Source organism: Trachemys scripta, chromosome 4 (genome assembly GCF_013100865.1).
Source record: "Trachemys scripta elegans isolate TJP31775 chromosome 4, CAS_Tse_1.0, whole genome shotgun sequence".
NCBI lineage: Eukaryota > Metazoa > Chordata > Testudines > Emydidae > Trachemys > Trachemys scripta.
Window position 1 is genome coordinate 10,403,918 of NC_048301.1, and position 15,561 is coordinate 10,419,478.

At 43.6% G+C, this 15,561-nt stretch overlaps 1 protein-coding gene across 1 annotated transcript; it reads right to left on the reverse strand.

Annotated features, from left to right (window-relative positions):
• Nucleotides 1-5,728: 5,728 nt before the first annotated feature.
• On the reverse strand, nucleotides 5,729-15,189 carry TBPL2 (TATA-box binding protein like 2). Its single transcript, XM_034767913.1, has 4 exons — nucleotides 15,167-15,189; nucleotides 14,886-15,053; nucleotides 11,451-11,545; nucleotides 5,729-6,129 (listed from the first exon to the last, which is right to left on the reverse strand). The coding sequence occupies exons 1-4, from the start codon at nucleotides 15,187-15,189 to the stop codon at nucleotides 6,050-6,052; spliced, it is 366 nt and encodes a 121-aa protein (XP_034623804.1). The 3' UTR covers nucleotides 5,729-6,049.
• Between the last annotated feature and the right edge of the window lie 372 nt (nucleotides 15,190-15,561).

Here is a 15,561-nt window from a genome sequence, read left to right on the forward strand (position 1 = left end):
GGCCGAGGGGAGGGGGCGTGAAGCAGGCGGGGAGGGGGAGTGAGAGTGGGGCAGGCAAGCGGGGGGGAGGAGTGAGTGGGGCAAGCGGGGGCTGAGGAATCAGGCAGGCAGAGGGAAGGGGGCAAGCAGGCAGGCTGTGGGGGGAGGGGGAGTGAGTGTGGGGCAAGCCAGGGGGGAGGGATGAGTGGGGCAAGCAGATGGGGAGTGAGTAGGGCAGACAGGGAGGTGGGGGGAGGAGTGAGTGGGGCAAGCAGGGAGCGGGGAAGGAATCAGGCAGGCAGAGGGAAGGGTGAGTGGGGCAACCGGGGGGGGGAAGAGGGTGTGAGCATGGGGCAGATGGGGGGAGGGATGAGTGGGGCAAGGGGGAGTGAGAGTGGGGCAGACAGGCAGGTGGGGGGGAGGAGTGAGTGGGGCAAGCGGGGATGGGGGAAGGAATCAGGCAGACAGGGGGAATGGTAAGTGGAGAGGGGGGGAGAGGAAGGGGAAGTGGGCAGGCAGGCAATGGGGGGAGGGGAGTTGGGGACTGCCAGGGATAAGGGGCAAGCTTGAGGGCAGCAGTCCTGTGGGGCAGGAGTGTTGGAGCAAAGGGCCCCCATAAAGGAAGGAAGGGAGGGGGGAAATGGAGAGAGGGGGCTGCAGGGCACATGGGTTAGGACTCAGGCTTGGCCTTGACTAGGGGCAGTTTAGGCAACAACATGCACAGGCCAAGCCAGCTCCCTCAGTGTGATCTTAGGACCACACACTTTCCCCCTCAATGCCCCAGCTCCCGCCAGCCTCTGATTATACAAAGAATCTGTTTCCGTCAGCAACAGAACAGTTTAGCCATGCTGGTTGTGGGAGACTTACTTGAAAACATGAACACCCACAGCTGTGCCAGTGGTAGACAGAAAACCCAATGTGGTTTTTTTGAAATGTAATGGCGGCTGAACAGTGGGACTTACTGAAAGGCAGTGGGGTTAGCAATACTGGTGTAAGATACCTGTATCCGCACCAACTGGAGAATGCCCTCCCTTCCTCCATGAAAACAGAAGCCCTGTATTTACTGTTCTGCAAGTTACGTAGCCACCCATCTCTTCCCATAACAGACTTCTCCTTTTATACCCAGGAGTTTAGTATGTGTCACGGTAGCTTAAGGCAGTGTAGGAGAGAGTCCCTTAAATTAACTTTTACAGTTTTCACACTCCATTCGCTTTGAATTGGAGCAGCACAGTCAGTCTTGCTGCATTACATACACCTACCTCCTTCTTAAAAATAAGATGACCAGTTACAAAGGTTGGGGGGTGGGGAAACGAAGAGGACTACTCTGTCTGCCCTAAGCCTCTAAAAACAGCATGACTAGGAGTGTAAACTGCCCCTTTAATAAAGGTAGAACACACAGGAGTGCTGCTTACAAGTTGGTCTTTGTTTCTTAGCCCTGTTCACAACATAGCTCAGGCTTACAAAAAGTTATTTCCCTGGCCCCTGACAGATCAATACCACCACCCCACCTCATTCACTACTACTGCAGCATCCCCTTTTTATTTTAAAAATATAGTATAAATAAACCTCACTATCTTTCCTAACTTTCTGATCAGCCAGCTGCTTGTCAAAATTGCTCCTTCAGCAATAGCCTTTTCTGGCCTCTGGGATGCCCCCAGGAAGGCCTGCATTTGCTGGAAAATAAGTGACAGTGAGTTTGTGCATTCTGGATAGCCCCAGAAAAGCAGAGCCATCTTTGGTTTTGTTGATATGGTTTCTATTCCTGCTGTATGTACTTGATGCAGATAGTTTAGCATCAAGCGTGCCAGCCACTGGATTGAAATCTAACTCTTGCATATACACCTAGGTTAACTATTTGGCAATTCTGTCTTCTATTCCAGTTAGGGTGACCAGACAACAAGTATGAAAAATCGGGACAGGTGGTGGTGGGGGGGGAGAAATAGGAGCCTATAAAAGACAAAGCCCCAAATATCAGCACTGTCCCTCTAAAATCAGGACATCTGGTCATTCTAATTCCAGTTTCCTAGTTTATATAGTTCTTTTGCAACTACTGCAGGGTTACAAATCTTTGGTGCAAGATACCTTTGCCAATTTCCAGTGGGTATTTCCCCCCTGGGTCAAAGCCTCTAAAATGGGTGACCCCACTACGACATTTTTGCAGTGTAATGATAGTCTAACAGTGGTCAGCATGAATCTCTTATAGCCAACAGTTCTTTTGTTTCAAGCGGTTTGAAATAAGTACTACTTTTCTGGTAACACAGTTGACTGTACATAGTAAAGTCTTGATGGGGAGTACTTGTCTTGATATAATAAAAAAATTGCCCAAATAAGTCAATCATGAATTATGGACCAGCTCATCTAAAATCCCATGACAAGCAGTTATTTTTTTTTTAAATAAATGGAACCACCTGTGTCCACTCACTGGACTTTCCCTCATCTAGTTCAAGCAGATTAGCACCAGCATTGGATCAGGAATCTCATTTAGTTTCAGTGGTTCTTTTCCACTCTGCTTCTTGAGTTGATTGCAGAATTCACACTAATATTTTTTTCTTCAGCATCATTCACACCTGCCCAAAATAGGACACCATGAGCTCTGTTGTATACACTTCTCAATGCAGAGCACATGCCTGGGCACTAGGCTTATTTCTAACCTAGTACTATATGGTATCATGACAGCATCCAGAACCCCCTCATGCACCAATTTCATCTCTACAATCCCTGTATGTTTTGAGGTACCAAGGCTTCTCCCTTCCAAGCCAGCCATTCCATCTAGAATCACTCTAAAGTTCTCTAACTCAATTTTTCAAGTTAAGTGACTCAGTACTACCCAAACACAAGTGACCTTTCCAAAACAAAGTCTAACAGACTCCTCTTCCGGCCATTTTGTTGCACTATTTATAGGCATTCTTGAAAGTATTTCCTTGCTCAGGTTACAGGACATGAGTCAGGGCTACAAAAAGTTTTACCATTTCACCTGACACTGCACAACCTATCGTCACCCCCCCCCCCAATAGCTATTGTCATAACCAGCATGCAAATAGTGATCCATAGTAGTAATCTCAGTCAAAATCCACATACATTTCCTCCTCCACAAAACATTAAGATTAAGAATGAAACAAAAAAAAGAAAATATCTACTGCTCTGAATTAAAGATCATTCCCAAGACAGAACTTAAATAAAATTCAGTGTACAAGGCATTGGGAGGGGAAAATAAAGCCTATTGAATTGCTACAAATCCCTACCAGAACCTGGACACTAATATACTGCTTCATAAAAACAAAATAGGTAGAACCAAGACAAACTTACTAAACTTTTTAAAGACAAAAGCCGGACAATATCAAGAATTAAAGAAAACAACATACCAATTAGGCCTAATTCTCATTTATGAGGTACCTTGTCTACACCTTAAAGTTTTGCTGCCTTAAATATACGGCCATAATTAAAGCAGTGAACACACCCTCATGTAGATAGTTATACAGATATGAAAGCGTTGCTGGTATAACTGTTGGAATAAAACTTTAACTATAGACCAGCACTGGGGCTGTTTTTCACTTTCAAACTCAGAATGCTTCTCCCAATGCAAACTAATTTGTAACTACTTTAAAGCTACCAGAACTTCACAAACTGGCTTTAGTGCAACCAAGAATCAGGCCTATAGTTTTAAAGATTATTATTAGAGAGAGCCAGGAAATTGTAAGCTAAGGTTAAACGGGAGAACATTTAAAGTATGGAAATTCACAATTCAAATATTGCTCCTAGAATGGAGATTTGTCACAAGGAATGGAAGAAAGATTTCATCAAGTTATCAAGAATGAGATGATTTTTCCATTAGCGATGAAAAAACACAACAACTAACTATGCATGACTCTAGGAGATAGGAAAGGCTTCAGAAATAGCATTGTACTACATGGCAACTTGACAATCCAAATTAGACAAGTTGAAATGGAAGATAAAACTCCCAGACATGATTGTTAAGTCTTATCATGGGCAGAGGCTTGATATACTGCATCTGCTGTCTGATACAAAGGGCGGAGGGAGAGACACGGAGGGAAGGGTAGGGAAAGTTTCTTGGCAATGGGTTATGCTTTTCTTCATTTCACAAGAAGGCACTCAACAGTGACCTCTAGTGGCTCCGTAGTGTGAAAGCTAATACCAGCACAGCTTTATTCTCTTGTGGGGTTTATCCTAGCTGCAGTTCAATGAAAGAAACAGATAAAAACTCCAGTCTCTGAAACTCTATCCTGAGGGGAGCATTGCTATATTGCCTTTACCTCTGACATATAGACAAGGAGCTGACTTTTGCACTTTGATAATGCTGCTTCACCATTCCTCATGAATGAGTGTTGCCAGTTTGTATGGGGACAAGACTTGTAAATTTGCATGAAACAAAAAGTAGTAATATTTAAAAAAAACAGTGACAGAAGAGGAAAGAAGGGGCATAAAATAGATTACCTACTTGGGAAGTTATTGAATCATGAGCAAAAAGTAGTTTGACTGTGTGTGAAATGTCAATCTTGCAGAGATTGGGCCTTCCTTCAGTCACTCATTACATTTAAAAGCAGTGTTGCAGGCTCTTTGGCCATGTTGCCAGGACGGACAAAAACAACTCAGCAGACTGTGCTCTTAGATTCTCTATTGACACACAAAGGAGTGCACCCCCTGACCCTACTTGGTACCACTGTAGGCCCACCCCACAGATTTGTGGATTTGCAGGATTAAACCAGATCTGGGAGCTTCACTACACAATACCAGTGCAATGCCATCAACTGTGGTCACACTGCCTGGTGCAGTGATCTTGAGCGGACCACGCGTATTTGATGTTGAAGTTATCGAATGTCTCAAGGATGGTGGTGGGATCTCAGCTCTGGCTAAGCCTCGACTGGTTCTCTAGCTACTTTAAAATAAACAAATAAACCCTAATAAAGTTTGTATTTTTTCTATGATTTAAAGTAAGATGGTAAAGTCAGTATATTAAAGTAGTTTTCTAAACTAAGTTGAGAAGTTTTGTTGGTTCAGACCCGATTGTACTTACATACCCTGCACTTCGAGAGAGCTGTGATAATGCAAATGGAAACATCAGATTTTAGGTTTCAGAGTAGCAGCCGTGTTAGTCTGTATCCACAAAAAGAACAGGAGTACTTGTGGCACCTTAGAGACTAACAAATTTATTTGAGCATTAGCTTTCGTGGGCTGAAGCTTATGCTCAAATAAATTTGTTAGTCTCTAAGGTGCCACAAGTACTCCTGTTCTTTTCATCAGATTTTAGGTTACCCTTTACTTGTCCAAACCCAACTCCAGATACTTCGTAGAACCCGTGTCCACTATGGCTGGTGATTTTAAGATAACAGGTAGCTTGTCAGTTTTCAGCTGACACTCACACTAGCCCTCATTGACAACTTTACCCTGACCCAGTGCCACCAAGAGTCTTCACTTATTGTCAATGAGGGGAGTGTCAACAGCACCATATGGCATAATTCACCTGATCTTGTATCATTCTCTGAGCCAGAGAATGATACAAAGATCATTTGTGAACTCATGTGTCTGGATGTTTGACAGTAAAAAGGCTCGCATTAAATTTTGTAAGATATATTATACACAAAAATAAGGTCTCAATTAACATGAAATTAGCTGTCAGAGCTACAAAATATTGATCAAAACCTTACGGATTTTAACCAGACTGATCTATGGACTAACCTCCATGGATACATCCATTCTACTGCAGAAAAACAGATTTCCATTAATTGTACTGTAAAATATTTTTTAGTGCAATAATGGTGCTAATTTACATTCCTGTTCAAAAGTAAATGTACTTTTGCTTATTGTGAATTCTTTAACAGAACTTGATACAATGACCAAACGCATTAGAAACATCAAGTTTTACAGCAAAATTGTTTCATGCTACTTACAAAAGAGTGCATCTATCTAGTCGTAGTTTATAGTGTGTTCAAAATGGCTTTATAGGCCTAGTAATCCACAAATCTGTATTTAGGTATAGGAATACTGTTACATTGGTTCTATGCATAAACATACAAACCTATATATTCCTCTTGATTTTTTTTGGAAAGAAATTTTAAGAAGCTTTCTTGAAACCCTTTAGAATAGGATAGATGTTTTCAAATGCCTCATAGATTTCAGAACGCTCCTTGGCACCTAGAAAAAACAGTTAAAAACAGTTTAAGAACTAAGACAATATTAAAGATGGCTCACAAGGTCTCATTCATTACTATTAAGTCAACACCAATAAGTACTAGTAGAATAGATGATAAAAGCATTTCCAAAGATGGAAAAAAAGGTTCTTATTTAAAATCTCTTTTAGGGGCATAGTCAAAATTAGATATAATTTAAGAAGCAAGATTCCTTTCCATGATACCATCACCACCTTATATTCTTAAAACAGTAGTTTTTTCCCCCCCTTGTTCTCATCTTTTTTGGGGGGGGGGAAGGAGCTAGACTAGTCAGTATCTGATCTTTCGTTTTGGGTTCTTGCAGTGGATTACTGCTGTGATTTTTGGAGTGGCTTATACCATAAAGGAATACTACATTAAAAAAAAAAAAAAAAAAAAAAAGAGAATACAGTGCCCCAGGGAGCTTTTTAAAATTCCCTGGAATTGTTTCTACTAGTTAGTATTAGTCTTTTTTATTATTATTATTTAATAGAAGAGTGTATGAATCCCATAATTTTTCAGATCAAATTTGGATGCAGCATCCCTATCACTATTAGTTGTAGGACTGACTAATTAGTCAGCAATTAATGTACAGTTATGTTATGAAACATTCAAAAGAACAGCCACAGTGGGTCAGACTAATGGTCTATCTAACTCGGTATCCTGTCTTCCAACAGTGGCCAATGTCAGATGCTTCAAAGGGAATGAAAATAATAGGTCAATTATCAAGTGATCCATCCCATTGTCCACTCCCAGCATCAGGCAGTCAGAGGTTTAGGGACACCCAGAGCCTGAGGTTGTGTCCCTGACCATCTTGGCTAATAGCCATTGATAGACCTGTCATTCATGAATTTAATTTTTTCGAATCCAGTTATACTTTTGGCCTTAACCACGTCCCCTGGCAACGTGTTCCACAGGTTGACTGCTATGTGTGAAGAAGTATTTCTTTTTCTTGGTTTTAAACCTGCTGCCTATTAGTTTCAGTGGATGACCCCTGGTTCTTGTGTTATATGGAGGGGTAAATACCACTTCCTTATTCACTTTCTCCATACCATGATTTTATAAACCTCTCTCATATCCCCTCCCTTAGTTGTGTCTTTCCCAAGCTGAATAGTCCCAGATTTTTTAATCTCTCCTTATACGGAAGCTGTTTCACACCCCTAATCATTTTTGTTGCCCTTCTCTGTACCTTTCCATTTCTAATTTATCTGTTTTGAGATGGGGCAACCAGAACTGCACTCACTATTCAAGGTGTGGGTATACCATGTATTTAGATACTGACATATGTTCTATCTTATCTTTCCCTTTCCTAATGGTTCCTAACATCGTTAGCCTTTTTGACTGCCACGGTACATTGAGCAGATTTTTCCAAGAACCATCCACAACGATTCCAAGATCTCTTTCATGAGTGCGACTGCTAATTTAGACCTCATCATTTTGTATGGATAGTTGGAAATGTGTTTTCCAGAGCGCATTGCTTTGCATTTGTCAACATTCATGAGAATAGAAAGAGACTGATCAAGAGAAGTCCAGTGTTGACAGGTTAATGGGACATTCTAGTTAGAGTCAAAAATGGAACAAAATACGAGGGTAGGCAGGGCTAATCTCCCCTGGTTTTGCATTCAAGTACTCAGTATTATGAATATTGACCAGCAGCGTTTCCCAACTCTAGAGCATTTCTCCTACCCCTCAGTGCCTTGATTAAGTTTTTATTGTCTCTTGCATCATTCATATAGAATCAGCCGGCAGTCTCTAATCCAGTGACATCTCCACTACCATACTAACTTTTTAATTAACAAAACCATGGAGGCCAAGAACATTTGTTGCGGACATTAACATTAGCATGGAGGAGCAACCAGCAAACACTAAAAATAAGCAATATGCACTGAAATGGACTTCTAGCCAGACTAAGACACGCCAACATGTGTGCCTTGTCATGCTGGCAGACTAGGTGCCAGCTCATACCAAGGTCCCCCTCCCTCAGCTGAACAATGCCAAATACACAGGTGAGCCAGACTGATTTCAGCTGCGTGTCAGTAATTGTCAAATACGTACAATTCTAAGAATGTGCTTAGTGTTTAGATTTTGAGTTGCTACAGGCATTATTCTCACTTATAACATCCATATCCCATGTTGTAAGGCAGTATTTGAGCATTTGCATTGTAAGCCTTTGTAACGGTGTAAGTCACCAGATGGGAAAGAGATGAAAATGATCAAGGGGCTGGGACACATGACTTATGAGGAGAGGCTCAGGGAACTGGGCTTGTTTAGTCTGCAGAAGAGAAGAGGGAGTGGGGATTTGATAGCAACCTTCAACTACCTGAAAGGGGGTTCCAAGAGGATGGCGCTAGACTGTTCTCAGTGGTAGCAGATGACAGAACAAGGAGTAATGGTCTCAAGTTGCAGTGGGGGAGGTTTAGGTTGGATATTAGGAAACACTATTTCACTAGGAGGGTGGAGAAGCACTGGAATGGGTTACCTAGAGAGGTAGTGGAATCTCCATCCTTAGAGGTTTTTTAAGGCCCGGCTTGACAAAGTCCTGGCTGGGATGATTTAGTTGGTGTTGGTCCTGCTTTGAGCAGGGGGTTGGACTAGATGACCTCCTGAGGTCCCTTCCAACCCTGATCTTCTATGATTTTACGTTAGTTAATGCTGGTCTCCAACAGAAGCTGTTATGTCCTGCCTAACAAGGAAGGCCCATCGACACCATACGGACATTAAAGAGGACAAAACACTTTACTCTCCCCCTCCACCCACAGGAAGATGAGTCTTGCAAGTGAATTCCTTCCATCAGCTGTGTTTGCAGCTCACAGCAGAAGCGTGCCGGGGCAGGGAGTAGGAGGGGGTGCGAGGCGGGCAGCACAGAGAGAGAAAAAAGAGGGAAAAGAAAAGCCTCACAAAATGGAGAAAATGTATTTCATTGCTGCTTGGACTCTGGGGGGCAAGGTTTCTAGGCATAAGCAAGGGACCCCCAGCTGCTTAGCTGAGGTTAGCTCTACAGGATATATAGAGCTTGCCTATTCTAGAACCTTACCTTTTGAAACTTAAGACTTAATTTGTGGATGTTATGTTTACCTACATTAACCTTGTAAAAGAACTCTTATTTCAGTTTCCTGTTAATAAACTTGTATAGTTTATTATAGGATTGGCTACAAGCATGGTCTTTGGTGTGAGATCTAAGGTGTACGTGACCTGGGTAAGTGACTGGGGTGCTGGAACAATTTTTACAGTGGGGGTGCTGATGAGGGAAACCATGTATTTGGTGGTGGTGATCACTACTTCAAGCCAGGGAGTGCAGTAGCATCCCCCAAACCTCTCATTCCAGCACCACTGTAAGTGACGGGTCCTTTGGGACTGGAAGTAACCTGAACAGTGCTCTGCTTCACGGTGTAAGGGGCCATCTACCACAAAGCCAGACTCGCCTAGGTGACAAGATAGATTGGAATAGCCAATGGGACTGTCCGTGACTCCATGTTTAGGCTGTTGCAGCGCCTGAGGACTTTACACGGAGGCTATGTCTACAATAGCACTTTTGTTGCTCAAATTTGTCGCTAAGGGGCGTGTGTGGAGGGAAAGACCCCCCCCCCCGACCAACATACACTGACAGAAGCGCCGGTGTGAACAGCACTACATTGGTGGGAGATGCTCTCCCACCAACATAGCTACCGCTGCTCATTGGGGGTGGTTTAATTATGCTGACAGGAGAGCTCTCTCCTGCTGGCATAGAGCGGCTATGGAGGAGACCTTACATCAGCGCAGCTGCATTGGTACAGCTCTGCCACTGCAAGGTCTCCAGTGGAGACAGCCTTAGATTTCACCAACTAATCATCCAAGTATAGAACTCTCAGCCAATTTGGGGTTTGTGCCCCGGTTCTCAACAGTCTGCCTTGAGGTTGGTACGCATGTTCCTGAGCACTGCAGGACAGCATGATATCTCAAACCTTTTTAGTTTCCCCCCCTCCATTGAAAGATAAACCTCACATCACACACCCATTGACTCTGCTCCAAAACATTATTTCATGATGTTTGGATCACCAGAAAATTCTGGATCAGCCAGGGGACCATAGGAGCTCAGTAAGTCTTGATTTAGAATTGCAGTAAGGCCCAGCTTTCAAAATGGGACTTACCTGAGCTCTTATGGGCCTGCTGTATGCCTTAGCAGAGTGTGTTTTTTGTTGTGCGGTTTGTGGTTTTTGTTTTTTTGTAGTTATGACATCCAAAAATGTATTCTGGAGGCATCAATGGAGTGTAGATGGCCAGGATGACGTCATGGGACCTAAGGAGGAGGAGATGTTTTAGCTTTCTGTCCTGAATGCCCAATTAATTGAGCTCATTCATAATTATGATGGGAAGATCCTTTGGGCAAAGGCATGTAATTTTATTTGCCTTTAAAGTACCATCTACCCCCATGTTGGTACATTGGCACCATTCAGCCTGTATGTCTGATAGAGATACAGTTTGCCTTTTTAGTCAAGTTGAATAAGGGGAAGTTTTCCCAAGATGGTAAATGTTCCAGAAAGAATGCTCGGAAGTATTCATCCAGGAATGTTAATGTTTACTTACAGACTTGGATTCTAGGTTATTGACAAGTGTTCTGATTCTTCAGAGCACTTAATTTTAAGTGCTTTGCTGAACACGGGCCAAGATTAGGACAGACACCTTCCTTTCCCATCAGCAACTACTATGCTAACCATAAAGAAATTTTCTAATTGAGGAGGGAAAGTATGACCAGGTTTTGTTGCAGTAAGATTGAGTTCCCTGAGAGTATCAGAATACATTACAAATAGGCTTCTAGTTATGGTGCTTATTAAAACAGCATGCTCATGCGTTTGATACCTTGACATAAGTGGAGAATTAAAAAAAAACCCACAGGATGCACAAGTGATGTGGAGGATTTCTTTTGAGTGGTTATTTGAATGCCTGTGGAGTGTTCTAATAGTACACAACTATGGTACTTTTGTATCCTCAATGTTTTGCTGAAAGGGATGCCTCTAGATTTTGCTAGTGTTTGCACTATGCAAGAAACATCAGCGTAGCTTAAATGTCATCCTACTATACAGAGTGCTCCGAGTTACTGCTGTACATAAAGGGCTGGTCTACACTGGGGGTGGGGGAAATCGATCCAAGATACGCAACTTCAGTTACGCTGTGCTACCGCCGCTCGCTCTGGTGGAGTTCCGGAGTCGACGGTGAGTGCGTTCGGGGATCGATATAGCGCATCTTAACTAGACGCGATATATCGATCCCGGATAAATCGATCGCTACCCGCCGATATGGCGAGTAGTGAAGATGTACCCGATCACTTACCAGTCAAAACAACTTTTCCAGACACGAAGATAAGCAACACAATCCTTGGTTTGACCATTCTATAAATAAGGCCAGGAAATAGTTCTGGTTCATAACTGTTGAAAGAAACAAAACGGGAAAACGGGTTAGGAGCACTGCTTGGCAATTTGATTTTTACCACTAGTTTATTTGATGAAATATAAACTGCTCCTTTATGTTCAAATTTTGTTAGTTAAGCCAATGTTTTTGATGACCTATGATTAGATCCCTGACTAAGTAGCCCAATTTTCAGATGTACCGAGCACCTGTACCTCCTACTGAAGCCTTATAGCATCTCACCTATTGCAGCCAGTAAGGACTGTGGATACGCAGCACCTTTAAGATCTGGGCCACTTTCAAATGTGAGTGACTGAAGGTAGGTTCCCAAGTAAGTGTTGGCATTACTGTCTTAGAACAGTCCAAGAAAGGATTCTTGGGGACAACACACAAAGCTTCAGTTACAAATTATTTATAAAAATACAGCAAAGAAGAAGATAACCAAGTAGTTCTACAATCCACACTAAGCCAAGATGGCCCAAGATAACAACACATAGGGTATTAAGCCTAATTCAAACAGAGACCCAATTTGAACTTTTTAATTTCTGTTGCATTCAAGCTTCACTCTTTTCCAAGCATCCTGTGGTGTCCTTTGTGGTGACTAAATTTTGAACAAATGCATCTTAAACACGCTAAGTCAGTCACCCCGCCATGAGGTTACACATGTACTACACGTTCACTTGAAATAGTCCAGAGCATAGATCAAACCTTGTACAAGAATACGCATACAAGAACTTTTCACTTGTGTATTGTCCACCAATAGGAAGTGTTCTGTATTTCCTTCAATATTTCTCTCTCCACACAGGATTAGACTACCTACTTCAGTGCTTCTAGAGGCACATTATCCCTGTGTACACACAATTCCCATCACACCAGAGGTTTTAAGACTAGCTTAGTAAGACTGGTTCAGGCTGCTGGAACTTGATCTACACTGTGGCTCCAAGGGTTTTAAAGAGTTGGTTCAGCTGAACCAACTACGAGATTGGTTAGAATTGGAGGAAGTTTCTCCATTCATTACAGACTTGGTCCATGGGACCAAAACCTCACCATGACGATGTGCCACATAGCAGTGGCGAGTGCCAACCTGAGACCAGTCCAGTATTATCTTGGATATGAATGTTGTTCAATCTTACCGAACACCTCTGGCATGTCAAAATTCTTTGTACACAGCAAGTATGCTGCAGCAACATTGGATATTGCCATTATCTTGCCATACATGCTCCCCAGTCAGCAGGAAAGCTGTTTAAAGAGAAGCAGTTCTCTAACCGTGAGCAAAGGAACCAAGAATCATAGAATCGTCAGACTGGAAAGGACCTTGAGAGGGCATCTAGTCCAGTCCCCTGCACTCACGGCAGGACTAAGTATTATCTAGACCAGAGGTTCTCAACCTTTCGAGACTACTGAATCCCTTCCAGGAGTCTGATTTGTCTTGCAATCCCTCAAGTTTCACTTCACTTAAAAAACAACTGGTTTACAAACATCAGACATAAAAATCAAGAGTGTCCCCCAGCACACTATTACTGAAAAATTGCTTGCGCTCTCTCATTTTTATCATATAAAGTAAATCAACTGGAATATAAAAATTGTACTTACATTTCAGCGAATAGTACAGGGGTGGCCAAACTTACCGACCCTCCAAGTCACATACGACCATCTTTAGAAGTTCGGGAGCCGGAGCGCACCTGCCGGGGCTCCAGCCTTGCAGGAAGGGAGGTCTTGGGGCTTCAGCCCCGAGACCCTGCTGGGCAGAAGCCAGAGGTGATGCATTGGGGGGGAGGGAGGGGGCACATGGAGTCGTGTGTCCCCCCTGATTTTTGCCAGGGTCTGCTGACCCCACTCGGTCACATGATGCCACCAGGCCCCCTCCCTGCTGGCGCTGGCAAGCTGGGAGCTGCAGCCATGGGGAGAGGCAGTGGCAAGCAAGTGGGAGAGCCACTGCTTTTGCTGCTGCCTCTCCCTGTGGTGCTAGAGCAGCGGCCCCTCCCTGTAGTTCCCAGCTGTTTGCCACTGCCTCACGGCAGGGAGCTAACACCTGGGAGCTGCAGGGAGGGGCCCCTGAGGGTATGGGGAAGGATGACTCAAGCTGTTGGGGGTAAAAAAAAATTAAATTGTGCCCTCCTCTGCCTCCCCCCCACAGGCAATCTCTGGCAGAAATCCTGAGCACTACCCCCCAACCCAGTGTGGTAGGCTCAGGAACAATTTGTATAGTGGAGGTGCTTAGAGCCATTGAACCAAACTGTAAACCCTGTATGTGATGGAAACCACTTCAAGCCAGGGGGTGCGGGAGCACCCCTAGTTCCAGCACCTATGGGTAGAAGGAGAATGGGGGGCTCCGCGAACTGCACTTTAACTGTAAAAGAGCCGCATGCGGCTTGCGAGCTGCAGTTTGGCCACCCTGGTATAGTACATGGAGCAGTATAAACAAGTCATTGGCTGTATGACATTTTAGTTTGTACTGACTTCGCTAGTGCTTTTTATGTAGCCTGTTGTAGAACTAGAAAAATATCTAGCTGAGTTGATGTACCCCTGGAAGACCTCTGCGTACCCCCAGGGGTACTCGTACTCCTGGTTGAGAACCACTGATCTAGACCATCCCTGACAGGTGTTTGTCCAACCTGCTCTTAAAAATCTCCTACACTTGAGATTCCACAGCCTCCCTCGGCAATTTATTCCAGTGCTTAACCATCCTGACAGGAAGTCTATTTACACTTAGATTTACTACTCTCCTGTCCTTCATTCTAACTGGATCTAATATACATAAAAATTAGTCCAGAAAAAACCCTCTAGCAGGGCAAAGCATGCTTGTAACACTGTGAGAAAACCAAGCTAAGAAAATACAACGTTGAATATTTAAGTACCGAATTCCTACGACGAGAGAACTGCCAAGCACAACACTTCTCTTCCTAAAGATACTCAGGAGTGTACTTTTAAATAGCCAGCCACTAACTCGCTGAGTTAGTCACTCTCCTAGAGCGGTGGACGTTCCTGCCAACATCAGTCGTGCTGACGCACAAGCCATATTGACTTTTACCACATTAGAAACAAACACGCTGCGGAAGGTTTATCAATAGGCGTTACTGCAAAAGACAATCAAAATGTTATGGGTCTAGTCTAGTGTATGTGAAACAGACGACAGATGGCACAGAGACAGTGGGTGCAGCAGACCAAGGGTATGCTATGGCAGTTAATTGCTCACTGGTACGCAGTACACACCTTACCATGCTAGCCCAGTATCAACATTTCTTCTCTTATGTCCTTTTACACGTCAATTCATCCCTGTGTGTTATTCATAATTGAACCCTCTCTATGATAGGAGCCTGGTACCTCTCTCTATCAGTCACCACCCCCTTGCCCACATACCTACTGAATTGCTGATGAGTTAGAACCAATCCTTCCAGCCTGATGGGGAACCTCACATCACAACTGCCCACCATATTCTGTATTTTGAAGTCCAGGAACTTGGCAGGGAACCCAAGCTTCTGCACCACACGTGCGTACTTCCTAGCCGCAAGCCGGGACTGCTCTTCACTGCAGGGAGCACAGAGATGGAAACAGGAATTTGAGGTCTAATGGTTTCTGGATGTACAGCCTTATCCTGAAATTTAAATTAAAACCCCCCACGCCTTGTTGGCTGTAGTCACATTCTGGCCTTGATCAATCCCATCTTGTGTATAGGAGAGTTTGGTGTCCTCAACTCAGAGAGCAGGCCAGACTCAAGATCCTGAATAGGTATAGTGTCCTTATGGTCCAGCAGCTGGAATTTACATGGGTGTTTGCTTTAAAGTGCCACAAAGATTGTGTGTTGCAACCAGTTCCTACAGATCCAGGAATGGGATCAGAGGTAAAGAGGAAGGCCTTGGATTGCTGCAGCACTAGGTTATATGACAAGTTTCAGAGTAACAGCCGTGTTAGTCTGTATCCGCAAAAAGAAGAACAGGAGTACTTGTGGCACCTTAGAGACTAACAAATTTATTAGAGCATAAGCTTTCGTGGACTACAGCCCACTTGTTCGGATGCATATAGAATGGAACATATA

Excerpts from the sequence above, each read along its gene's own strand:
- TBPL2 (XM_034767913.1), bottom strand. The coding sequence starts at position 15,189 with ATGGGATTGATCAAGGCCAGAAT. Across the intron at positions 15,054-15,166 it reads GGATTGATCAAGGCCAGAAT|TGAAGAGCAGTCCCGGCTTG; the intron begins GTGACTACAGCC and ends TGCTCCCTGCAG. Across the intron at positions 6,130-11,450 it reads TGGAAAAGTTGTTTTGACTG|GTGCCAAGGAGCGTTCTGAA; the intron begins GTAAGTGATCGG and ends TGTTTTTTCTAG.